At 39.9% G+C, this 26,775-nt stretch overlaps 2 protein-coding genes across 8 annotated transcripts in view; one reads left to right on the top strand and one right to left on the bottom strand.

Annotated features, from left to right (window-relative positions):
• tspan11 (tetraspanin 11) overlaps positions 1 to 26,399 on the top strand; it is a 48,753-nt gene extending 22,354 nt beyond the window's left edge. Inside the window, exons 1-10 of one of the 6 annotated variants that reach the window (XR_012592614.1) lie at positions 8,187 to 8,223; positions 8,928 to 9,132; positions 12,079 to 12,186; positions 14,322 to 14,513; positions 17,132 to 17,206; positions 20,215 to 20,319; positions 20,678 to 20,836; positions 21,495 to 21,581; positions 22,447 to 22,574; positions 24,920 to 26,399. Coding sequence is in view for 2 of the 6 variants with exons in the window: in XM_074625150.1 (XP_074481251.1) it covers positions 12,100 to 12,186; positions 14,322 to 14,513; positions 17,132 to 17,206; positions 20,215 to 20,319; positions 20,678 to 20,836; positions 21,495 to 21,581; positions 24,920 to 24,979 (765 nt within the window). In the remaining 4 variants the exon portion in view is untranslated. Of the gene's footprint in view, positions 1 to 8,186; positions 8,224 to 8,927; positions 9,133 to 12,078; positions 12,187 to 14,321; positions 14,514 to 17,131; positions 17,207 to 20,214; positions 20,320 to 20,677; positions 20,837 to 21,494; positions 21,582 to 22,446; positions 22,575 to 24,919 lie in introns of those variants that run through there. The other 5 variants (XR_012592616.1, XR_012592613.1, XR_012592615.1 and 2 more) reach the window with 5 other exon arrangements.
• Positions 1,199 to 10,117, bottom strand: LOC141761653 (E3 ubiquitin-protein ligase TRIM39-like). Of its 2 annotated transcripts, none has more exons than XM_074625148.1 (2): positions 9,978 to 10,117; positions 1,199 to 3,111 (listed from the first exon to the last, which is right to left on the bottom strand). In XM_074625148.1, exon 2 carries the CDS (start codon positions 3,107 to 3,109, stop codon positions 1,478 to 1,480), a length of 1,632 nt encoding a protein of 543 aa, XP_074481249.1. In that variant the 5' UTR covers positions 3,110 to 3,111; positions 9,978 to 10,117; the 3' UTR covers positions 1,199 to 1,477. The 2 variants fall into 2 exon arrangements, with proteins under 2 accessions (XP_074481249.1, XP_074481250.1); XM_074625149.1 differs by lacking the exon at positions 9,978 to 10,117 and adding an exon at positions 5,363 to 5,400.
• Positions 26,400 to 26,775: the final 376 nt, after the last annotated feature.

Below are 26,775 nucleotides of genomic sequence, written 5' to 3'. Positions count from 1 at the left end.
ATTTATTCCTGGTATCCCTTCCAAATCCCATTCACATCCAGCCTCCCTCATCCTTTGTTGCAAACTGACCCTTTTTTTTTGTTATATTTGACACGCTCTCTTTCCATTTGTCTGAGACTTGACTCTCCTCAGAAATCCCATAGAGAGGTTGCACAAGGTCAAACCCCTTGACATCTATCCGTCTTTGTGCAAAACACTGAACCTGCAAACTGCTCAAACAGTGGCGGTCGTTAATTAACAGAAACCAGCAAAATTAAGAATTTGTACGCACTGGTATTTTTTCCCCCTTGTGTAATTCTCCTTATGATAAAGATATGATATGTACAGTTTGTCTTGATTTGATAGGCAAAACATGTGTGACGTGATTTTGTAGGAATGTTATCACTTTATTGCATGAAACTTATTTCAACAATTTAAAAAAATAATAAGACAGAGCAACACAATATCCTAATAAAGTAACATTACATAACATTATTAGAAATGCCATTGATAACATCATCCATTTTAATACAACAGGATCTGACAATATTACTGTGCAACATTAGTATTATTAGTTTACATCTACACATTTACAGAAAAGTGCACAGTAGAGAAAGAAACAGAAACTTAGAAAGAGCGGAGTCTGGAGAGTTTGGTTCGGTTGACCAATCACAACAGAGTGGGCCAGCTGACCAATCAGAGCAGACTACGCTTTTCGGAAGGGGGCGGGGCCAGGAGCTCAAACAGAGCGTTCCAGACAGAGGGTGAAAAGAGGTGTTGCAACACAGCCGGTATGAGAAAAGTAAAGCATTTTTTTAACATTAAAGCATGTAAACATGTTAAAGTAGAAACCCAAAATACAAGTATGCACCTGAAAATAAGCATAATATGTCCTCTTCAATACTTTAAGCAGTTTTATTGTGTTTTAATAGAGACCAGTGTTCATTTTTACCATGGTCTATAAAAAAGGAACAAACTCGAGACCAGAAACTGAAACATTAACAAATATGAATACCACCATCTTCATTACGAGTTCCCCACTTACTTGTTAGTCACACCTGATTGTAGAAAATAATTCAGACAGACACTCTGCAGAATTAGTTCGCTGACAAGGGTAATATGCATCCACCCCCTTTTTTTTTTTTGGTAAATATATTTGATATTATTATTTATTTGATATATTTATTAATTTTTTTCTGTTGGTAAGGCACACTTCTGTAAACTGTATGACAGATTGTTTATTACAAATGTACAATTATTATTCAAATACTTTTTCGATCTCTCATGTGGAGAGTTGTGCTTTGCAAGTTCCAATTGTAAAAAGCACAATAAAAACAGTGTTACATGCAGATTTATGGCAGACGGTGGCTCAGATTGCACAAAAAGTAGCGCTATGATGTTGAATATTACGGGGACTGTGATCAATGCAAATGCAGATCCCACTGTTCTGATTACATAAAAAGTAAACTTTTTTTACACAGAAAAAAAAAGATCAAACTCAGTGTGTTTGAGGTACAGGGGTTATGATGAGGGGGGCAGAGTTTGCTCCATTTGCAATGTCTTGAGGGCAGAAGTATGGATACAGTTTCTCTGTAAAGTTGTAGCGAGTGTAAGAATAGATATGCGATTTGGAATTCACATCATAGAACGAAACCACTCCCTTATTATAGTCCACAAAGATGCCCACCTTCTCAAGCTTTTCTTTCAGTGTGATTTTAACAGTTGGTGATGTACATGCACTATATTTACTCTTATCAAGATCAATGGTCCAGTAACCATTTTTAACTGACAGAGCCATGTTCTCCTTCCTATTAACAGACTCTCTGACCACTCCAACAATCCACTTGGTACTTCCTTTCACTTGCACCTCATAGTAAAACTTCCCTGTTGTGAACCCCTCCTTTGCCAAAACCTCACAACACATTTCAAATCTCTTTGGATTGTTGGGAAGATTCTGGCATATGCCTGTATTTATCACTTGTTTTCCATCCTGGTTTATGACAAGTGAGCTATATGCTGTGTCTGGGTCAAAGGTCAAGTCGACGGCATGTTCTCTCATTCTTTTCATTTTGATCTCAGGAATCTCCTCCATTATTTCATCAACTCTCTGTTTCAGTAGAGTCACAGCACCTCTCACGGCCTTGAAACACAGATCGCTGTGAACACCGATGTTGGCCCAGTCCTTGTTTAAAGGAGAGCACAAGTTTGGGAAGCTCTGGAGAAAATGATGGTGATCCTCAGACTGTGACAGCTGCTCCAGCTGTTCGCTTCTGCTCTCGAGCTCAGCGACTTCCATCCTCAGTTCTGTGAGAAAACCTTCAGCCTTCTGCTTTGTTGATCTGTACCTCTCCTCGATGACCTCAACAAGCTCGGCCTGGCTTCTCTGGATGGAGAGGATCAAGTCGGTGACGACCTGCACACTGGCTTCTTTCTCTTTCTCAGCTTCTCTCTGGCTGACATCAACCGAGTTTTCAATCTCAGCTATCTTCTCGGACCGTGATTGTATCATCTTTTGGATATTTGCCATCGTCTCATCTTTTTTTGCCATCGCTGCTTCATATTCTTCCTCGAGCGGGACGACATTGTGACTCTTGTGATCGGTTCTGATACACAAGACACAAATGCAGGCCTGGTCGGTCCTGCAGTACAGTTCTGTTATCTTGTTGTGCATTTTGCACATTCTGTCATCAAGATTCTTCACAGGGTCTAACAGTGTGTGGCTCTTGAAAGCAGCAACTCTCTGATGTGGCTCAAGGTGCTCTTCACAGAAAGACGCTAGACATGTCAGACAAGATTTAACAGCATTTTCCTTCATCTCAGAGCAGATATCACAAAGAACGTCTGCTGTTCCACGAAGTTTTGGGTCTGAGGTGGAGTCCTTGACTTGAGCGAACATCTTAAACTCAGCAGCTAACTCAGAAATGAAAGTGTTGACTCGGAGTTCAGGTCTTTGAGAAAATGTACTGTTGCATAATGGACACTGGTAAATGTCCCTGCCATCCCAGTACTTCTGGATACATGCACTGCAGAAGTTGTGTCCACATGGCGTTGTAACTGGTTTAGTGAACACATCCAGACAGACAGAACACAGGAACTTCTCCTCTGACAGCAGACTGCTGGCAGTTGCCATATCTGGACAAGAAGTAGAAAAAAAAATACAATTCAAGTCAAGTGCCTAAATAATCTGTTAAAACACTACCCTGAAGTTAGCTTTCGTTTCACAGCTTCTGATTTGGCAGTTAAAGGGACTATTTGTAACTTTCAGAAATGCTTCTTAACAGCGACACCTGTGGCCGTGAAATCAACGAAAGTCAGCGTCGGGCTCGCGCTTGCTCGCTCTAAATATACCTGAAAGAGCATCGCTCAAAACAGCGAGGCGACACACGTCAGCTAAAACCACAATATCACTCTATATTTCACCTGCTTAGCAGTAATTTAAGCTGACCAGACAAAGGTCTCTCCATGAACATGATTTAGATCTGATCCTAGTGTTGGCTTTTCCTGTCTCAGTGCAGGCTGAGGCAGCGGGGCTCTGCAGCGTGTCTCCCTGCTCTCTCCGCCCGCAGCCGGAGAGAGCAGGGAGACACCGGCACCCGGTCGGTAACGAGACAATACCGTTTCTCTCTGCAGAGCTCCGTCACTTCACAAGACACGGAAAACCTCTGTTGGTCTGGAGGAGCTGCAGCAGTTATTTCTGCACAAACGTCCACTGTACATTCACTAGATATTCTCAGAGCTAAACTAACTCTTCTGCAGTGTGGAGTGAGCGCGCGTTCACGTCTAGAGGTGGAGCGAGCTGAGCGAGAACGCGCGCTCTGTCTGAGTGAAGGCAAGCAGGCAGAGGAGGAGAGGCAGCGGCTACACGCGAACGCGCATATGCGAGCGCGCATGTGTCCCGACCCGGTACATTTATACGCTTAAAAAGTTACAAACAGTCCCTTTAAGGGTTACAGTGCTAAGCAACCAAACTTCCTTTTTTTGCAACCCTTACTGTTCTGAAAGTGTGTTAGGGATTTTAGGTAAAGCCTTAACGCTGTCTGAAACCCACTTTCAAATTTGTGACACCTTTATTCTATTTGTGAAAATACAAAAAGGGAGATTTCACTGCTTTTCTCACACCTAGACCACATTGGACTAGGTCTCCTTTAAAAAAAACAAAAAACACTATAGTTAGACAAAAAAAACAAGTCAAATCTGGACTACATTATCCCAGAGGCTAAACAACAATCCAAACAATTATGGATAAACATTTGAAATAGTTAGCTAAATGTTAGCGAAAAGTAATGGATAAACAGTTGAAATACAGTAGTTAGCTAAAAGTTGGTTAAAAGTAATGGGTAAATAGTTGAAATAGTTAAAAGGTACCATATTATAAAAAAGTGAGATTTTCATGTTTTTTTTATTATAAAGCAGGCTTAAGTCCTATATAAATACTGTGAAAGTATCGAAACACTCAATCTACAGGGACACACACAGCCCGTATTCAGAAACTCTACATTTGAAACAAGCCGTCAGGGTTTCTGTCCATTTGTGATGTCACGAATATACAATATTTAGACCCTTTACACAATTTTAAACGTAAACATTCTAAGTGTGTCCCAGTTTATTCCTGGTTGCTGTGGACGTGAATGTCATCAGCTGACAGGAAGTACACATGGACCCAAGCTGTGGCATAGCAACGCAATTCTGTTGCAATTCCATCAAAATGCACTAAAACGGAGCATTTCAGACAGAGGGTAAATACAGGCATATTCAGGCCGACAGTATGAGGAAAATAAAGTTTTTTTTTTATCATTACAGCATGTAAACATGTTCTACTAGAAACACAAAATACAAGTATGAACCTGAAAATGAGCATGATATGGGCCCTTTAACTAAAAGTAATGGGTAAGCAGTTGAAATACAGTAGTTAGCTAAAAGTTGGTTAAAAGTAATGGGTAAATAGTTGAAATAGTTATCTAAAAGTAATGGATTAACAGATTAAATATTTAACTTAAAGTTATCTTAAAGTAATGGATAAACAGTTGAACTACTGAAGCCATCTAACTGAACACCTCAGGCTCAGCCAGGGGGAGAGGGAGCTAACTCTCCTACCTCAAATTAATTAATATTTATGCAACAGACAAGCTTAATAAGACTAAGTCTAACCTAACAAGTCTAAGGCCAACACTATAGTCTTAAACTAAGTTTATGCAACTGTCCCCAGACTTGGTCCAATGTGGTCTATACTGTAGGTGTGGGAAAACAATCAGTGAAATCTCCGTTTTCCCAGTTTCCTTGAACTTTCCTCTGAACTGCCAAATCGAAAGCTAACTTCAGCATTATGTATGACCAGAAACACATCAAGGAAAAGGAGTAGTTGAACTATTATTATCTTTCTCACCTGTAACAAGTTCTAAAAGCAGCTGCGCTTCTGCTTCTTCTTCTTCTTCTTTTTTTATGGGCGGATTACAAAACCAACTTTTATCTGCATACCGCCACCTACCGTACCGGAGTATGTATAGGTCAGGGGTCAGCAACCTTTACTGTCAAAAGAGCCATTTTAGGCAAAAAATAAATAAATAATTCTGTCTGGAGCTGCAAAACATTTGAGCATTGTGACACAGTTTATAGTCTAAGTATATAGTATATAAGTCTAATGCAGTGAGGGCCAAAGTGCAAATGTACGATGGAGTATTAGGGCCACATTGAGGGAAAAAAAAATCTGAGATTTCCAGAATAAAGTCAAAATATTACGAGAAAAAAAGTCGTGATATTACAAGAATAAATTTCTAACTTTACGAGAAAAAAAAGGCCTAATATTACAAGAATAAAGTCATAACTTTACGAGAAAAAAAGAAAATATCACGTAAAATTACTACTTTATAATATTATGACTTTTATTCTCATAATAATATGAAAATTTAGCCCGTGACGGGAGACTTTGACCAATCACAGGTCATTTCATTGAGAGAGTTGAGAGGGAATTGGCTGTGCTCCGGCGAGATTGGAGCAAATATGATTAAAAAAAAGTTTTTTTTATAAAACGGTCGCCAAGCACAGCCAATAGGAATGCTTGAATTACAATATGCTGAAAGGTTATTATGAGATTTTTGCCCTGTGATGCCAAAAATATACTGCCTACTGAAGCTTTAACTGTCTTTTGTACTTCATAGTATAATCCATCCAACAGTTTGTTGAGATTTCCTCAGCTCTCTGTTCAGTCTTGACTCTCAGAAATCCCATACCATCACCACTAGTGTTTCTCTTTTACTGTGACAATTTCCTGCTTCACCTCTATCATCATGTCCGAGAAATTCTCCGGTTTTCCTCTAAGATTATTATTATTAGTCCATCCTGACTTTTCCTAATCCAACGCACAAGAGTAGCAAAGAGGATATTGCCCGGTCTGACAGTTCTCTATTTCTTGATAAGATCCTTGTTATCTCTTTTGACATGCTGTATCATCTGCCTGGATTGTGCTGTAAGCTATCACCGCCTTCGTCATCTTTTCATAACTTGTAAACCTATAGAGCTGTACTCTCTTTGTGGAGGCCAGTCGGTCATGTGGTTTCCAGGTGAGTGTGACCACAAGAGGTCAGGCACAACAAGCTGGTGCTGAGTGGCTCAAACTTTAAGTGCACTTTTTCCAGGGCACTCCTGAGAGTTAAAACCTCTGGTCTATACAAAACTACTGATTTAACTATGCAAACAAAACCCATAAAATGCCTCTTTTAAATCTCTGCGTAGTCTCATTTCGTCATTTCAATTAAAAATGTCTCTCAAGCAAGACCATTTTTCATCATTTTTTGTTTAATGTCTTTTGTATTCACCCATTATTTTCACACATTCTCATCTTCTCTGTGCAAAAAGTTCACCATGGGACAACACACCCAGCTGTCTAACCTAACGACACAGACACAAATACAAGCAAACAGATGTTAAAACTTGGCAAATGTGAAATTTAAATGAATGGATGCATAACACTGCAGTCTTTTTTTGTCTCTATTTATATACACACACACACACACACACCCTTTTCTCTTCTCTGTCACTCATACAATCACACATGCACACACCAGTGCACACTGTGTTTGCTTTACCCTTTACTAGTTTGTATTTGACATGCATGCTCAGTCATGCCCTAACTACAGCAGAATGAGACTGGACACACAGAGGCACTGGGTAGGCATAGAAAGGAGCTGGCTTTTCGGGGGAAACCACATTTCTGTTTGTTCTTCCATGTGTCACCTATGCAAATATGAGGGAATTGAAAATAGACAGGCTCCAAATTCCTGTCCTATGATATTCTGTACCTTTTTCTTGCTCTGGTTGGATGACGTTGGGAACACTTGACCTAATGGATGACATCCTCTGCTAAGTAATGTTGTTTTGGTAGACTGATTGTCGCCAGTCCAGGTGACCACTGCAGAGTTCCTCCCCTGCAGCCACCATCTACTCCTAATAGCTTGCAAGCTTATTGAGTTACTGAGGTGGAAAAAGAGGTAAATACATAGCGAGGAGTCTGTTTTGGTCCGAGAGGACATCTTGCTGTGATAAAGAATCGTGATTACATAAAAAAAAATAGGGGACAGCGACCAGATCTTTCAGGGACTATATTTAGAAGATTATTTCTAAAGAGTTAGGTGTGCTTATTTCTCCTTATACCTTTCTTTTTCTTTCACAAATCTTTTTCTCATATAGATTTAAGTCCTGTGGGTGAGTTCTACGTGGCTCCTGAATAAGAAAAAGCAAACAAAGTCTAGACAAACAAATCAATGTCGATCTGCTCACTGCTGAAATGACTTACTAATATCTCCTCCTTTGGGGTCACAGTGGCGCTCTGTTCAGTCAATTCGTAGTCGTCTTTACATAATGAAGAGCAATTTGAAGATGTATTGTTAGTCTTGACTGGAATTCATAATTAGATTTATCAAAGTAAGGGGTTCAATTAATAGACATTCATTTACGTACAATCTGGCCTTGCAAAAAAAAGCCAACACACTATGTTTGTTCACTGTAGTCCGTGCTTTACTTCCCTCCTTTATCTTTGTTTATTCATGTACACCTCATCGAGAAATTCTCCAGGGAGTATGTGGTTACATTGTAACCAAGGTTATGCTGTTAATGGCACGGTGGTATTCAGCCTATCTTGTGCTTAAGGGCAGCAGCAACTCCATTTCCTTCTCTGTCACTTCACATTGTGACCCTTTCCACAAGTTCACACTGTGCTGCCTTCAGGGACGGTCAGTCAATCATTGGGAAGTTTGATTGAAATGGAACTCGCTGTACATTGTAGTCAATATTTATTGTATTTTTTTCCCCCACTTTATTTATTAGTTTTCACATTTAAAGAAAAAAACATTGTGTATACATATGTACAGGAAACATTTCCATCTTTTTTTTGTTAAGGAAACAGACAAACAAAATCAATATAATAAGAGAATCCCCATATAATAATAATAATAATAATAATAATAATAATAATAGTATTTTGTAGTGATTTTGTCTATTTATATATATATATTTGATCTATTGTGCACATAATGCACACAGTACACTTTCATAGACTAAGCTACTGGAGTTACCCTGCACTATATACATTTTTAACAGTCTCTTCTGCACTATATTCACTTTTTCAATAGTCCTGTATCACACAGCTGTTACCCTGCACTATATTCAGTTTTAACAGTTTTTCTTCATCTCCTTGTATTTTTATATCTTGTATATTTTTTAGTACTTTGCACTACTAACTTTTTTACTGCCTTTTTACTAAAATGTTTTGCACTATGGAACCGTGATGCTGGAAACTTGAATTTCCCTCAGGATCAATAAAGTTACTATCTATCTATCTATCTATCTATCTATCTATCTATCTATCTATCTATCTATCTATCTATCTATCTAACTAACTAACTAAACACTGCTTGATATGACTTGGTTCCTTACTTGTTAGGCTCATTTCTGAGTGTAAAAGTCCTGTAATGCTTATATGAACTTCGAAAATACGAGCTTCACCCAAAGGCATCATCCACCACACAAACCTGTCGGACAGAGACCCTGAACGCAACAAGCTGGACTGGACCAAAACGCTCACTGCTGCAGCTGCGTACTCTGTGATTTGAAGGGGAATAGCAACAAAACGAGGCTATTTAATCTTCACTACACGGCCTGGTGAGTATGTTCTCAGCTACGAGATAAAAACGTTAGTTTGTCGATGGTAATGGGGTTCAACTTTGTCCTGCGCATCAACGACACAGGTGGAGGGATGTGTGTTTTCTCAGGATGCTCGAGTATCCTGAGAAAAGGGAGGCAAGAAAAGTTTGTCCTAAACGGTAAAAGGACGCATGTTCGCCTGAGCTATGGGCTGTTTGTGACACTCAAGGACATTTGCAGTGGTCAAAGTCCGAAATCTCCGAGGTAGGGTGTATTATTCCTAGAAGAAACCATAGTTTACGCTATCTGACATTGCCAGTGAACGCATCCTGTAGCTATTAAAAAAAATGTTATGTTTTTTTTTTGTTTTTTTCACTCATGCTAATCTGCATGGTTTCTATAACTTTAAAGGGTTGATTTACCCCCAAACTAACCTCAAGTAGTCAAATACATCTAGTTCTATTTAGCCATGGAGATGGTCAAATTAAATCAATCAATCAATAAATCACTTATTCCATAAATGAATGTCATGAAATGTAGCAAAATATTTTAAATAAATGTAGCCATCAATGAATTAATTTGACATAAATTGATAAACTTTATGGTAATAGATGTCACTGTTGATTTTCTTTCTTAATGCACGTCATATGAAACTCTATTCACTTCCATTGTGCCTGGGCAGATATAGTTTCTCAAAATATTCTGCATGGCTTGGTGCCAGTAGAGAGAAAAAAAAGTTTTCTTTTGTAATTTGAACGAACCAACCCTGAGGCCACTAAGTTGTTTGTGTACCACACTGAAGAATAGACCTGGTTAAGTCATGAGTAATCCAATACTTTCCATCCCAGACAAATATGACTTACCCTGACTGTTTCAGACTGTTATTGGACTCATGCTGGTGTCTGACTCCCTGGTCAACAAACACCGATCCTGCACCGACTATTTCCTTTGGTTGAAGGATACTGTGTGGATCAATTGTATGGGTCTAAGTGCTTCCCACCCCATGGCCTTTTATTTACAGAACTGGAACTGTGCTCAACTCACTTAATGATTCAAAGGTTTATGGACTGTTTGGTCCTATGAATAATTGAAAGGTGTGGTTTGTGGCTATAAAAAGAGGAGATATTGTGAACTTGGATGTTGCATCACTTAACTAGGGCTGCGACTAACAATTATTTTCATTGTAGATTGATTTTAATTGATTATTTTCTCGATTAATGGATTTGTTATTTTGGTATATAAAATGTCAGAAAATGTGGATCAGTGTTTCCAAAAGTCCAAGATGATGTCCTGAACTGTCTTGTTTTGTCCACAACTCAAAGATATTCAGTTTACTCTCATAGAGGAGTAAAGAAACCTCAAAATATTCACATTTAAGATGCTCGAATCAGAGAATTTTTTTTCTTAAAGGTCCCATATTATGCTCATTTTGAGGATCATACTTGTATTTTGTGTTTCTACTAGAACATGTTTACATGCTGTAATGTTAAAAAAAAACTTTATTTTCCTCATACTGTCTGGTTGAATATACCTGTATTTACCCTCCATCTGAAATGCTCCGTTTTAGTGCATTTCAACGGAATTGCAACAGAATTGCGTTGCTTGGCAACAGTTTGGGTGCATGTTTACTTCCTGTTAGTTGATGTCATTCACATACATTTCAACCAGGAATAAACTGGGACACATTTAGAATGTTTATGTTTAAAACCGTGTAATGGTCTAAATATTGTATATTTGTGACATCACAAATGGACAGAAATCCTAACGGCTTGTTTCAAACGCACAATTTCTGAATACGAGCTGTGTGTATTTCTCTGTATATTGAGCGCTTCGATACTTTCACAGTATTTATATAGAACTTAAACCTGCTTTATAATATAAAAGACATGAAAATCTTACTTTTTACAATATGGGACCTTTTAAAATATTACTCAAACCGATTAATTGATTATCAAAATAGTTTATCGATTAATCGTTGCAGCTCTACACTTAACAACTAGTAAGATGTACCCAAATGGAGACCTTGATAGTAAGTTTCAAATAGAAAATAGTCCAAATTTCTGTCATTACATTTTCGCAGTTAAAATGTAGTGACAGAAATGTGACTTTAGCTCGTTAGTATGATTCAAGTTTTTTCAGTCGCACTCAAATATCCGTAGAGATTTGTTACTTGATACTACTGTGTGATCAGCTGGGAGTTATGTGCACAAATGTGACAACAGCATGAGTCATTTTATTTTGTCGCGTATTTGACTTGGTAAAGCATGCAAACTGTGAATGCTGAGAGGAGGGGGGACTCGATGTTGCTGCTGAGATGTTGCTTTTGCTGTGACAAGTTTGTTAGGGCAGCTGTATCCCTTTGGCAAGCAGAATCCCTCTGATTACTCTCACTTGCTCTGGCACACATTTTATGCTGTCAAATGACAATAAGCTGAGTCTTGACACGAGTACGTTTTAATTTGGACAGCTGCAGTTACCTGTCAGTGTCAGTATATGTGTGTGTTGCTGTGTTATGCTTTTATTCCATTTCAATTTCCTTTTTCCTCAGTTAATGACTAAGGCATTTTAGGTAGCAAAACTTGAGTATTATCAGAAGGAAAGAAATTCAGTTATATTCTGACTTTGCATTCTGGGTTATATGGGGAATATAAACATCTTTAAACGTCTTTAGAATACTTTGTAACCAGCCAGTTTATACATTTTTGGGGGATTTGCAGTCAATGCATCATGTGTGTATTGTTTTATTCTGCTAGTGCCTTGGTTTTGGGATTAATTGAGCTCAGTCAGGAAAGTGTGAGGCTCATCATTCAACTACAGCGTTGCAGTTATCAAACTCTATTAATCTGATAAACTTTACGGTGCTTTTGCTGAGCAGTATGTTCAAGTTTTGTTATCGTGAAAACTATTTCAAGCATAAATCCCAAACTTTTTGCTGTAAAATGAGAATTTTTTTTTTTATTTCAGGATTGAACTGGAGGAAGGAAGATGTCGGCGGTTTATAAAGATGACCAGGAGGACTGGCTGACGGTGTGTCTCAAGTACCTGCTCTTTGTCTTCAACTTTCTCTTCTGGGTAAGTAAGAGCTGTAAATGTAGTTGTCTTTTTAAGCAACCTACACTCACAAAAACCTTATAAGAAAAAACTGTTACGATGGTTACACTCTGTCACATATTCCCTTGTGTTTACTCGCAATGCGGTGCTCAAACTGCATTAAATAAGCTTTGAATTCAACCTCTTTTAGCACCCAATGCATCGCAATAACATTGACTGGTCTCACAGTGACTGTAAATATCAATAAGTTATATATTTTTTAATAGAGACAAGTACAGTTATTAGCGCTAAATCTCACTAAAGATGTTTTGGTGAAAGAGAAATCATAATTTTGCTTCAATGTTCCTTTTTAAAACTGCAGACATTAGAGGGAAGGAGCCATGTAGAAACAGGGAGAGGATTAAGGAGAGTTGTGAGTCTGGAAAGGCTGAGCGATGGACTTGGCCCAAAGTGAGTCATAGATTATTTAGGGCTAGTCAGTGTACGGCGGGGAGCAGCGTGTCAGACCCGCTCTCTGGCACCACACTTTATGATACTGCAATTCATTGCTAAAAGTGTATGCGCCTACTGCTACTGTACAGAGTGTCTGGGGTTACTTTGAAACCTTCTCAAAGTCTGAGGCAAAGAGAATAGTAGATAGAGAGACGGATCTGTGTGTGGGAGAGGTTAAAGAGAAAAGAGGGATCAACCTTTACCATCAGACTTGGGTTAAAGCTCTGTCACCACCTTAAAATTCATCCCTTGAGGAAATGTATTCTCCTCTTTGGGCCACAGGCTCTACTCCATATTTTCCTCACATCATTTATTTTTTGTGCACCATTATATCATGCACCATTCTTGGGGGCAGTACGTCGTTTATCAGGACATTGCTGTTCGTAAATAAATAAATAAATAAATCAAATCCATCCACTTTGATATGGTCGTAGCGGATTGGATTTATGCATGCCTACTAAATAGGATTTTAAGGGATTTGTATTCAATAAGTGGTTTTGATACTGGATTCGGATTTGGTAAAATGCTATGGCTTCGTATGCCTAGCCCAAGCCATGGCAGTTTTAAGTATTTAGGTTTTTTTTAAAGGGGACCTATTATGCTTTTTTGCTTTTTCCCTTTCCTTTAGTGTGTTATATAGTTTTTTCTGCATGTAAAAGGTCTGCAAAGTTACGAAGCCCAAAGTCTGAACTGCCTGAAACGTGTCGCCTTTTCTTTCGTGACGTGGTGATGTCACTAAGTCACACACTAGCGGCTAGTTTTAATAAAGAAAAATAAGAAAATAAAAGCTAGAAAAATAGAGCGTTTTTTGAACATTAAAGCATGTAAACATGTTCTAGTAGAAACCCAAAATTAGTATGCACCTGAAAATAAGCATAATCGGTGCCCCGGTTTAAAACATTTTAAAGATATGTGAATTTCTTATAATTCAATGGAACTTGCATATCTTACTTGTTAAAAAATACAATAAAAGTCCTCCTAAATGTGCTGTAGTTTGGGAGGAGTCATCTCCCTCAGACCCCTGTTTATCCAAGTGGTCCTCCTTGGCTGGGCATGTGTTGTCGTGAGTTTGTGGAATCTTGCTTTTAACGGAAATGGAATGGGAGGATGAATGGGAGCGCCTCTCTGAGGCATTTCCTCTCCGTCCGCCTTTGAAACTGATGAGAGGAACAGATCGCGGACGCCACTCTGGGTCTGTTATCCAGGACTGTTTGTAAGGAAGTGGTCATTATGCCCCGACTTGACCTTTGAAGTCCCACGGCTCCTATGGCTGTTATTCTTTATGTCTTTGTGCTTTCTCTTTCTATTTTCTCTCTTTTGTCTCCTTTCACTCACCCGCTGTCCTCTCATGTTGTTGCATGTTGTGACTCATCTAATGGCATTGAACTCGCTTCCTATTTGTCACTTCCTGTCCTGCAAAGCGCTATACTTGTTTGTCTGTTATTTGTCTTTCTTAATGGTTGAATTGAAATATTTCCACAATATTTTCTTTCTCTTTTCAAGTCATCATATCTCCTCTTTCTCCATTTCATGACTCATAACTTTCCTTCTCTGAAAGCTTTTGCTACACCCATTTCAGTTATATAGTATCTCTTTCTTTATCTTTATATTCTAATATGGTTTTAACCCCCACCACCTCTCTCCCTCTCTCCCTTCTCTTCCAGGTGGGCGGAGCAGCTGTTTTGGGCGTGGGAGTCTGGACGCTGGTGGAGAAGAGTGACTACTTGAGTCTGCTGGCCTCCAGCACTTTTGCTGTCTCAGCATATATCCTCATCCTGGCCGGAGGCCTGGTGGTGGTTACGGGCTTCTTGGGCTGTTGCGCTGTCATCCGGGAGCAGAAAAGCTGTCTGTCCACGGTGAGACGAGGGACCGATGGATGGTGTAAAGGTGTGGGGTAGATGGTATTTAGTATGTATGTGATGGTGGAATGTGAATTTTGACAGATTCACAATAGTGTCTTCAAATCTTCACATTTTTTTCATGCCTATTACATTTTGTTTGCACATGTTTTTTACTATTTAAGATGTGTCTTTACAAATGTAAAAAGAGGGTTGTGATCTCTGAGAAGGTAAGAGTTGCTTCTAAAATACCCTTGAGTAAGTAGCTGCACTGCAACTGAACAGTGGCCAGCAATAGAAGCCTGCAGTTTTTACTGGGAAGCTATTAAATGTGTGTGAGTGAGTGAAACTAAATCAACTCAACTGTGCCTTGGTCCAAAGCCATCTAGGCTGGAGACGGAATTATCATATCGCCCTGTCCTTTGGCAGATATGACTTGAAATTAATATCAGATTTACCTCCTAAAGATGAATGAAACAGCACCATCATCATCAGACTTTTATGCTCACACTGTACGGATGAGTCGAATGTCCACGACGTGGGTGCTCACACTGAACGTAAGCGTGGAACCTCTGGTCCGTGTTGTCCATCGACAATGTCAGTGAAGTTCAGGGCTCCAGAGTGTGGCCGTTTTGGTTGCATGCTGTATGCGCCCTGAAGATTAATCAAAACAAGTTGGCTGCATCTTCAATGTTGACGAAAAGAGACAATTCATACCTCGTATGTCCGTCCTATTGTCATGAACGCCATACCTCAGGATCGCCGTGAGGGAATTTCTTCCACTTTGGCACAAATGTCCACTTTGACTCGAAGATGAACTGATTAGAATTTGGTGGTCAAAGGTCACCATGACCTCGAACAACAATGTTTTGGGCCGTAACTCAAGAATTCATATACTAATTATGACAATTTCACACAAAACATTGATCAAACATTCTGATACAGAAAGGTCGGCTCATGTTTAAAATACTGTGCAGCCGTACTGTCTCATAAGTTACATCATTTGAAGGATCATGTGGGCAACAATGCCGATGCTGGTACGTCTACATTGAGAAGCTAGATGCTCGCCCACATGTACGCGAAGATTTGCTTTCTCCTGTGCAACTACATAACATGGAACTCATCCATTCTCTATCTGGACTAAGGTCTTATCACTGGATGCTGACAAATGGCTCTGACAGGGACCTTACTGTCCTCATTATTTTTTACAGAGACAGGGCCCAGCGGGAGGGAAGCAGGCGGGAGAGGTTAACGTTCACTGCCGCAGGACTATTTATAGGTCCATCTATCTGCCGTTGATGGATGAAGCAATAGGCGAGACAAAGGGGGCTTGCAGGAGTGAAGAGGTTGATGTATAGAGGATTTGGAGTCTGTGGTTTCATTTTGAGTGAATACCAGCTGTATTGACGTGCTATTTATAGATCCGTTTTGGGAGATTAATGAGCAATGCCAGCATGTGTGTGTAAAGAAGGGGTGAAGTTTTTTGTGTGGGCAGCAGGCGCACAGAGACTGAAGTGTTATTTTGAAATCTTGTAACCAAGAGATACCGAGCTGGCTGCGTTTTCGGCATTTACTGCAAAAAACAGCAGAGAACAGTGTCTTAGATATTAATTCAGTGAGATGATTGTGGTTGTTTGACCAGTAGTTTGCCATCACTTTGTTTCCAGAGTCACGCAGGCTGGGTAGCAGCATCTGTCTCTCTATCTCTAACGGTCTTTGTGAGTGAAGCAGCGCCGTCGCATGCTGTCAAAATGTTGTCCCGCTCTGCGACTAGCGACAGGTGGGCCTAATTAGTTGTGTGCGTGTTTTGCATTACATGGCACGGCCCACGTTCGTGTGGGGGCTATGTGAACCACTTTATGAAAAGTTGTGTTATTTTAGCTTGAGAAAAGCTGTAGTTGTGATCTCGCTCATTCTGCAGCCGTCTTGTCTGAGCACCCTAAATGAGTGGGCGATCTGTTCGCTGCACAGTTTACATAACTCTGCGTTTCAGTACATAATATCATAAAGGATAAAGCTCACCGGTGTTTATTTTTTAATTGACATTTTAGTTTTTAGCTGCTGAGGTATTGATCTTTACTTTTAGTAACACTAATCTGATGTCTGATCCAATATATTCCTTTGTTTTCCCGAAGAATAAAAAATTAATGTTTATTGTTGTCCTTAATTTAGTTTTTTGCTGAGAAGTTAATTATGATACATAATGGAAACTGGTTTCAAGCAGCGCGGAGGGCTCTTTTTTAAAAAGACACCCGAGAGAAATTTGATTCGACTGCCCGTCAAATTGATTTCTGGTTTGTCTCTTTTTTTTTGGGCAGCCTCTCCATCTGTGTTAGAAGTGACAGATGCAGCGCAGCGACAGTTGATGGAAGTTTTTTGTTGAGCCGTCACTAGCGTGAGCAACTTTCTCAAACAAGTTAGGCCAGAAGAGAACTGATCTGATGAGTATGAAGCTGAAATGTCTGGATGAAGGGGACGTTTTGTCTAATTTAATGAATTGCTTCCTCCTGTACTCTCTCTCTCTCTCTCTCTCTCTCTCTCTCTCCCTCTCCCTCTCCCTCTCCCTCTCCCTCTCCCTCTCCCTCTCCGTCTCCCTCTCCCTCTCCCTCTCTCTCTGTCCCGTTTCTCATTCACAGTATTTCTTCGGCCTGCTGCTGATCTTCTTGATTGAACTGGTGGCTGGAGTACTGGCTTATGTCTACTACCAGAGGGTAAGTGAAACTATTCTTATATTTTTGGTAGTGGATAGTAGGGGTGGGGGAAAAAAATTTATTCACCTACTTATTTTTTTTACACTTTTTAAATTATTTTTTTAAGGCCAGAATCAATATATTTGCTTCATTTCAGTCTATGTAGAGGTAGAAGGAAGTTACTGCTTTTATTGTTGTAGTCTGCGACATCATATCCGTTCTGTATCCGTCATTCAAAATAAACAGTAGCCGGCCGACCGTAGCAAGCAGAAACTGGCAGAACCTGCAGATACGACCTCCAGCGTGGTAAACACTACACATCCAGTAAAGTATGGAAACACTTTGGGTTTCACACATTGTCAGGAAAAGCAGAGCTAGACGTCATGGCAAAAGCTGCGTGCTAACTCTGTCATGGACAGGAAACGTTATCGTTTTGCAGGAAACGTGCGGTTAAGCCAGCCGTCACTCTCAGCTCTATGGTCAAATCAGCCGACTCTACAACTGTAGAGCACCCATACACTGACGTTTATGTTGATTGCATTCAAACGGCCCCGATGGAGCTGACCGTGGATGTATAAAGAGAACGGAGCTGACGGGAAGAGCTAGAGACGGACTTGATGAAGTTAGCCGAAGTATACACACGTGACTACGTCCGGTTTTCAAAATAGGGTGTTAACAAAGGGAACTGTATGTTCAAAATACGAGATTGATTGGATTGTATTCACCAGAAGTATAAAACATTACATGTCCTTTTATAATTTAAATAGATAATACCACTAATTTGTGAGGGAAATGTCTTTATTCTTTGATTTTTGGGTAGCTGGAAATTGTTTTTTTTATAAATAATGCCTGACAATGACTGATATATGTGACTTCAGGACATCTCTGACTACATACGTGCTGAAAATCAAACATTTTTACTGTATCAATTTAGATATTTTCCAAATTAAAAGTCCCTAGAAGTGTATGATTCAACTTTTCCCGATGGTCTAGTATTAAAAAAAGCAATAAATCGTAATGTCAAATCGCAATACTTGTAGAATTGCAATACTTGTAAAATCGCAGTACATATTGAATCGGCACCTTAGTATTGTGATAGTATTGAATCGGAAGATGGGTGTATCGTCCCAGCCCAAGTGGATATAAATATAGGATGTAGGCAGTGAGGGTGTTCTTTTGCTGAGCGAATGTTTGAATTGCTTTTGTTCGAGTGTTACAGATTGTGTCGGCCCTCTGGGTGTTTGTCGAAGGGGCAGCACTTTCTGCAGAATAGTTAAAGCTCTGTAATGAAACCCCTTAAACAGTGTTGTAAAAGAGAGACTAAAAAGAGTTTTTTCTTCTTCAGGGAGGTGTTAACTTACCTCTTGATTAGTCTATCTGTGAACAGTTGCTCTGCAGGGACTCCAGGGCATCATTATACTTTTGAGGATGTTAGCAATGCCATGTGTCTAGCAATGAATCTACATGGATACCCTCATTTGTTTGTATTTTGGCTCATGTAACTCTCTGTTTTTAGTGCTATCAGCTGACTTTATGCCTCATCATTTTTTTCCCCCGTGTGAAAAAGTTTCCCAGTGGTCTTTGTTCCGTCTCAAAGGGCATAGATGATGATGAGTCACTGGGGGAATCTACAGTAGATCTTTTCGCTTTGCTTTTTTTTGCCGCTCTTCCTTTTGTGGGTTTTGCCACCTGCACCGCGCGTTATGTTCAGTGTCTGGAGTTTATCTAACACACCGTTCTGAGGATCCTGTTATCTCACAAACATCGGCCTGTCAGACAGCCAGGACTGCAAAGAGCACCGTGCCATCTGCAAGCTCAGAGATTTATTATAATGGAAAAGGGTTCAGCACAGGATAGAATCACTTTAAAGATAAGGGCTCTCATCCTCCCTCTCTGTTTCTCGTTGTAGCTCCTGTGTGTGTGTGTGTGTGTGCGTGGATGCACACGTACACACATCAAAGGCTATATTTAAAGTCTATTTTTTGCAAGGTATTTTTCATCTGAAATCGCAGCTCTCTAGCGTGGGAGTTACTACCCGTCTATCTTGTCCTAATCCACCCACTCTTTCACTTTTGTCAAGCTTATCACTTCAACACTCTTTCACCTTTTTAGTCTTTGCTCCTGCACATCTTTATGCCTCTGCGCCCGGCGACAGCATTATGTTTTCGGGGCCGCACGCCGAATAAGACATTTTTTAAACAACCGAAAATGCTACAATTAACTTTCATGAACTGAAAACGCACTGTGAAAGAGTTAAAGTTGTAAGACGAAAACATGGACAACTCCCAGACCGGACAACGCCGTGGTAGCGACCTGTCAATCACAAGATAGCCACGCCCTAAAGCATCCCCTGCTTTATGGTCTATTTGACTCTAAATGGGACCATAAACTCATGTTTACAATGTTTACTGAGGTAATAAATCAAGTGAGAAGTAGGCTCATTTTCTCATAGACTTCTATACAATCTGACTTCTTTTTGCAACCAGAGGAGTCGCCCCCTGCTGGCTATTAGAAAGAATGCAAGTTTAAGGCACTTCTGCATTGGCTTCACTTTTCAGACCCCGGAGGTAGCCCACTGATCCTTCCCATTCTCATCAATGCGATATCTCAAGGTGGAATTTAATTACATCTGGCACAAACATCCACTTGGATTCAAGGATGAACTGATTAGATTTTGGTGGTCAAAGGTCACCGTGACCTCACAAAACACGTTTTTTGGCCATAACTCAAGAATTCATATGCTGATTATGACAATTTCACACAAATGTCTAACAGGATAAAACTAAGTGATGACTTTTGGTACAGATATGGATGTAAAAATGCAACTTAACTCGGAGGCATACGACCGCGAGGCGCTGATTCTAGTTGCATTTAATGTGTTTCCATGTGTAATAAATGAAGCAGAGCTCCTGGTTACAAAAACCAAATTTGTTCTTTTCCATAAATACCTCCCCCACCTTCTCTGGCTCACGCACACTGTTTTCTCACTGTGTTCGTCTGCTGTCTCTCTCTGTGTTCCTCATTTCCAGCTGAGTGAGGAGCTGAAGCAGCATCTCAACCAGACTATGACAGATAACTACGCCCAGCCAGGGAGGGAGGCCATCACATTAGCCGTGGACAGACTGCAACAGGACGTATGGACTCTATTTTTTACAAAAGCCTCTAAGGCTTTGTTTGGTTTATGTAACATTATATGCTGCACTTTTTCTTTAACTAGCATGGTCAAGCACTTTTGTTATATGTTTGTTTTCCATGACTCAGTCTGCAGCTACCATATATGTAGTTTTGAATTACGCTGAGATTCAGTAGAAGAAATTGCTTATAGCTTCTGTGTTATTGGGGTTTGCTCAAAGTATTGTTCCCCAAAATGACAAGTGAAATAACCAGAGTCCCTGAGAACAAGGAGAACCAGTAACCAGTAGAGTTAAACCTTAAAAAATAAGAATAATTTGTGACATCATGAAATCAAACCTCTCCTTTCTGTCCCTCCAGTTCAAATGCTGCGGCAGCAACAACTCCCATGATTGGATGGTGAGTGTGTACATTTCGTCGAAGCAGGCAGAAGACAGGGTGGTGCCTGACAGCTGCTGTAAGACCATCACCCCTCACTGCGGCAAGAGAGACCACCCCTCCAACATCTACAAGGTGGAGGTCAGTGGACTACACACTTCTCGGGGACAAGAAAAGCTAAATTGCAAGCACCATATTCAGTCTAACATTTAGGGAAACGGAACAAAAAGGTTCACTGGATATTGCTCGCTGCCATAAGACAATATCACGAGAGTACTTTTCAGATTTTCCCATGTCCTGATATTTCCGTTGTGAACTAAAGTAGTGACAGAAACAGAGAAAAACACTGTAGTTTGAAGCTTTTCTCTGATAAAATGAGCTCTCTGGAAATGAATAAAATATAAGGTTTTAAGTTTTTCCACCGTCTCGTGTCAAACCCTACAGTACAGTTCCCGCTCTTGTTGATGTGCAAAGGCATAAAACGTGAAGATGTACCCTCAGAATTCAACAAAACACGTCCACATGATATTACACACTATATTTATATACTGTTCGGGGGGGAAATAGGTAAAAGTGGTCTGAAAATGTACTCAGGATAAATGAGCAGTGAGTACACATTAATAAATGTTCCATGCAGGATGTCGTTGTCTTCTTCTTCGCTGCAACAATTTGGCAGTTAGCCATGAAAAAAATGCAGGCAAAGCAAGCTTTTAAGGGTGTGGAAGCGTAATGGGTATCTGTACAACGGTATGCATTATCTATTATATGATTTTTAACTTTCAGCCTTTTGACTCTGCAGGGCGGTTGCATCACGAAGCTGGAGCAGTTTCTGGCCGACCACCTGTTGGTCATCGGCGCTGTGGGAATAGGAGTGGCTTGTCTGCAGGTAAGGAAAATATGAGTTCAGATGGCTGTTGGGAGAAGCAGTATACTATTCTGCAGTAAAAGGTGCTTTATATAAGCCCAGAAAATAGATACTGCCTTACCTTACCTTACCTTTTGTGTACAAATCCCCTTTGTTGAATAAACCCAGACAGACGTGTTTTAATCTTTCCATTACTGGAAATGTACCATCGCAGGTCAACGACCTCTAAATGGACATTTCTTTTCATCTCCCTCTAGTCTCAGTCATCATTATTTGATTTTATTTTATTTTATTTTTTTTCCATTCCTGTTATTTGATTTGTCCCAGCCAAAGATGGACTCGAGCTTTTAAGCCTTACAGAGGCCAAGGAGGCGTACATATAGGGGGGGTGCTTTTTGATAATTCTCTGCTGTAGCTCTGCACCATCTCTTTGTAAATTAACTTGAGGGAAACTTGAGACCAAACAAACCTGCATTGATTCCTTCAAGTGCTATTTGTATGACTGATATGATTTTACATGCTGTTCCGGCTGAACGGTTTTAATCGGGAACACGGAAACTAAGAATAAGGCCAGACGTCGTGCTGACTTAAGACCTCTACTGTACCTGTGTAGTGTGATCTAACACGTTTCAATCCAAGCACGTTTGCTTTCCTTTTGTACTTCAAGGCTTGCTGTACGTCTCGTCTTTGTCAACTGTTCAGTCTGTCTTAATGTTGGTACACCTTCCTGTCTCTAGTAAACTGACAAACTGACTGAAATCATGTAGATGTGTTGAAATCCTACACGTGTGTCTCGTGTTACCACACTAACCTATTCACTATGGTGAATTGTACTGTGCGTCTTTGTTTGTCTTTGTTTGTCTTTGTGTGTGTGGTGTTACTGTAGCTGGCCGGGGCAGTGTTGACAGCCGGCTTTATTTATCTGCTCTATAAAGAAGAGGAAGAGGACTTCGGCACGTTGTGATTTAGCTCTAGAGCAACTTTGTGGTTTAATCAACCCGGAGAGACGGCAAGGTTGGAAGGCATTGTGGAAATCTGATATCTGACTGCATGCTTGTCCTTGTGCGATGGTCCGCTCTGTGTTAAATGTGAAATCTGTGGGCTACTAAATGAACATATTTATGTTCTTACATGGTCTTCGGCTGAGTGTGAAGCATGCAGTTGCCTGGCTTTTGGCTGTGTATTGCAGATAGCTGCTCTGTATGTTGTGATAATTGTGGCTGATAAAAATCAAACACACTCATGAGAATGGCTTGATTAATCAAAACTTGCTTTTGCACAATGATGTTGAGGTAATGCACCGTATACTTATGCTGCTTCTTTATTTTTTATTCCGACACTGTTTACTTGTGTTGCTTCGTTGTGTCAATACTCCCTGTCTTCTGAAATCAGGCTTCAAGAAAACGAAAGGAGGCTGTTTTTCTCACTCTCCCTCTCATGTCATGGTTCTCCGAGCCAAAATATCGTGTTTCTACATATCCGTCACTGGTGGTGGCGGAGAAGTGAAAACAAAAAAAAAAGTAGCCTGAAGAGGGATTGTGATGAGCCGGCTCGGCTCGATAAAGCTTTCTCAGAGGGCTTTCAGAGACTCAAAAGATTGAATCTGGGCACTTGTGTGTTTATCCATCAAGCCTGGCAGGCCCAGCAGCGCAGGTCAATATCTGTTCCTGCTGTTCTTACTTTATTTTTGGACCTTTTTCTACAGTAGTTTAGTATAGTATAGTATAGTGCTTCTGTAAATCTGGATTCTTTAAAGTGCTGCATATACTACCTAATCTGTTTTACAGATTACAGCATCAGATCACGTGTCTGTAGAAATGTAGAAACCTCCAGATAAATTTGAAACAGCAGGATTTGTACACAACACCGTTTTGTTTAATAGGACCTGACTATTGGAATATAGTGTTAAAAACCTGACCCCTTTCTTCTTTAAATTTTTTCTAATTTCTAGGACTGTCAGTCAATTAAAACATTTAATGATTGTCCATAATTAATCAATGCAAATGAATCACATTTTTTTTTATCTGTTCAAAATGTACCTTAAAGGGAGATTTGTCAAGTATTTAATACTCTTATCAACATGGGAGTGGACAAATATGCTTGCTATATGCAAATGTATGTATTTCTTAATTATTGGAAATCTATTAATGACAGGAAACAATGACAGATATTGTCCAGAAACCCTCACAGGTACTGCATTTAGCATAGAAAAAGAAGCTCAAATCATAACATGGCAAACTCAAGCCCAACAGGCAACAACAGCTGTCAGTGTGTCAGTGTGCTGACTTGACTATGACTTGTCCCAAACTGCATGTGATTATCATAAAGCGGGCATGTCTGTAAAGGGGAGACTCGTGGGTACCCATAGAACACATTTTCATTCATATATCTCGAGGTCAGAGATCAAGGGACTCCTTTGAAAATGGCCATGCCAGTTTTCCCTTCGCCAAAGCCTCCTTCACGACAAGCTAGTATGACAGTTGGTACCAATGGATTCATTAGGTTTTCTAGTTTCATATGATACCAGTATCTGCACTCTAGCTCTTAAACTGAGCCCGCTATCACCTAAAAATCGCAAATTGCGTTAATGTGTCAAAGAAATTAATGGCGTTAAAACCAATTTGTGTTAACGCCTTATTATCACATTAACTTTGACAGCCCTAATTGGAATAAGGTGTTAAAAACCTGACCCCCTCTTATCTTTCAATTATTTCTAATTTCTCTTTATTACATCAACACCAGCTGAAGCATGTAGTTACACAGTTGGAGACTTTTGAACCAACAGTCCAGCAGTTAAGCGTCAGGGACAATGCAACTAGAGTCTAATTTTTTTCTTGAGCTGACTGTTAATAAATGTGGTTTTGTGAAATTGGTAACATTAACATGATTTTCTGTAGTCAAAATGAGCATCAAGGCTGAAGTGATGGCCCTGCTTTCTGATGCAGAATGCAATAAACAAGTTATTGGATTTATTAGCCATTACAACATCACTTTATGTTGCTTTGTCACCAGATTATTTGGAGTTAAGTTTACTTTTTGGAGCCTTTTTGTTGTGAAGAAAATGAACCACTAAGATGAATATTTGTGCATGAATCGTCTTTTTCACCCCCCCGTCCTCAGTGCTTAATTTCCTATCTGCTTGAGCAAGCCTGCGCACACACACATGTTGCTGCTGCAATACTGGCTGCTTCACTCCTGCACATCCCCATAGTAACCAGCTCCATACTTCTCCAGCGCTCTCTAACCCCCCCGTCATCACCTTTAACCTCTCTGTCCCCACGGTCAATAGCGTCCGTCTGCAGTCTTCCACGGTGACACGGAGCAGCACTTTTTTGACCCCTAACACTTCCTGTTTTCAGATCTGTGGGATGGTGTTCACCAGCTGCTTGTACAGAAGGATCAAGATGGAGCCGTACTGAGTACACCAAGGCTCCCAAACACACCATCTTCAACAGGCAGACGGAACACCTGACCTTCGACCTCTCTGAATCTTGAACTCTTGACCTGGTGATCTAAGCCAAGTGCACACACAGATGCGTTCCAGATCACCCCACATTGCAGTCGGAAACAAATTGTGCCACTGACCAACGAGGCTAAAAAATGCCTTCAATCCAGGCTTCTACATTTCCGATACCTGACTGTGATCTCGGCCTACAACATGTCTTTATGTCATCGGCTTAGATGCATGCTTTAGTTTGAGCAGGACAAAAGAAAGGGACGTCATAATGCATTCCGCTCTGTTCAACTTATGATCCAAATTATGTTTTCACTGCGCAGAGATTTATATATTAGTGTTTTTTTCCCCCAGTACTTGAGTAAGCTAAGTATTGGCACAGTTTACACTGGTGTCCCTGCTCACAAAAAAAGGTAATTTCTGGTTGTATATTTTGTAAAACACAACGTGCCTCTTTCACAATCCTGCTGGTAAATGATTTATGTTTTAATTCTGTGCCTGAAATCTTAAAAAGGGAGATGACAATGCACTGTGATAAAATGGCATCAAATTAAATCTAGTTTAATATCTTTATATTTGTAGTTAATGTCTATATTCCTGAAAAATGGCAGCACTGAATGTTGAACGGCAGTTATTAAAAAAATTAAGTGTATGGCTACAAACGATGAAGAAAAAGTAAAAAATTGTTGCCAGATCCCTGAATGTATAACTCCACCTAGTGGTTGGCACTGGTCATACACTACATGTATGTGATATTCTAACTATATGCTACAGAATCTTTGCAATACATCAAAATCAGCTGTTTATCTTGAAGAATATATGTGATTTTTAACATTATCAAACATTATTTTCTGTGAATTTAAGACTTGTTTTCATCCTTTCCCAGACACACACACAGGTTTCATTCTCTACAGTGAAGAAGTTGACCTTTGTGACAGCTAGAGGCAAAGACTATGTTGTGTTCACCGCCTAATCTATCACTTGCCCTCCCTTCTCCTGTAGTTATTACCTCTGGAACAATGAGTGGCCTTGTTGCCACCACACTGTAGAGGTGATAAGTCTCGTCTCGGCTGTTGTGGGTTATAAAGTCAGATATATATACTGTCTGTATACAGATGTTTCTGTTCCAAAGATCAAATATCTGTTGCAACAGTAAAACACCATTACCAAGACCTCTCAGAACTCTGTAAAGGGACCTCCTCGGATTTGTGTTTGTTTTTTTCCCCCACCTGATTGACCTCCATATGAAAGGTGCTAATGTATGTAGGCAGTTGTTGATGAGATACTGATATGACATTGGCATGTGCTCCAACTACTGACTATTGTGTTATTCGAAAATATTGATATGAAACACATAAATAAATGTTTAAATATCGTTGCATTAAGACATTTGTGTTGTGTTACTGATAGACAAATATTTAAGAGTCGTTTTAGACAGAATGATTTCCGTCTGGCGGTGCTCTCGTTGATGAGATTATGATCATGTGGGCATTATGTCAAGTTCAGTTATTTATCTGGGAAAGAATCCCATGTTTGTCCCAGAGGGCTTTACAATTTGTATAGCATATGACACTTCTCCATGGACCAAACATATTTGAGGGCTTTGTCTGTTGCTGCAGTAGTAAACCACTAGAGGGAGACAAAGATTATCCAGTTATTGCAGTGGTACAGGTTTCTAATCCAATTCAGCACGTCAAATAATCCTGCCGTTTTGTTAAAACTGACTCAGCTGAGCCAGTTTTGGTCTCACCCTAATAGCTG

This window comes from Sebastes fasciatus, chromosome 23 (assembly GCF_043250625.1).
Source record: "Sebastes fasciatus isolate fSebFas1 chromosome 23, fSebFas1.pri, whole genome shotgun sequence".
Taxonomy (NCBI): domain Eukaryota; kingdom Metazoa; phylum Chordata; class Actinopteri; order Perciformes; family Sebastidae; genus Sebastes; species Sebastes fasciatus.
The sequence above is the reverse complement of the archived record's forward strand: the minus strand, read 5'-3'. Positions and strand labels throughout refer to the sequence as shown.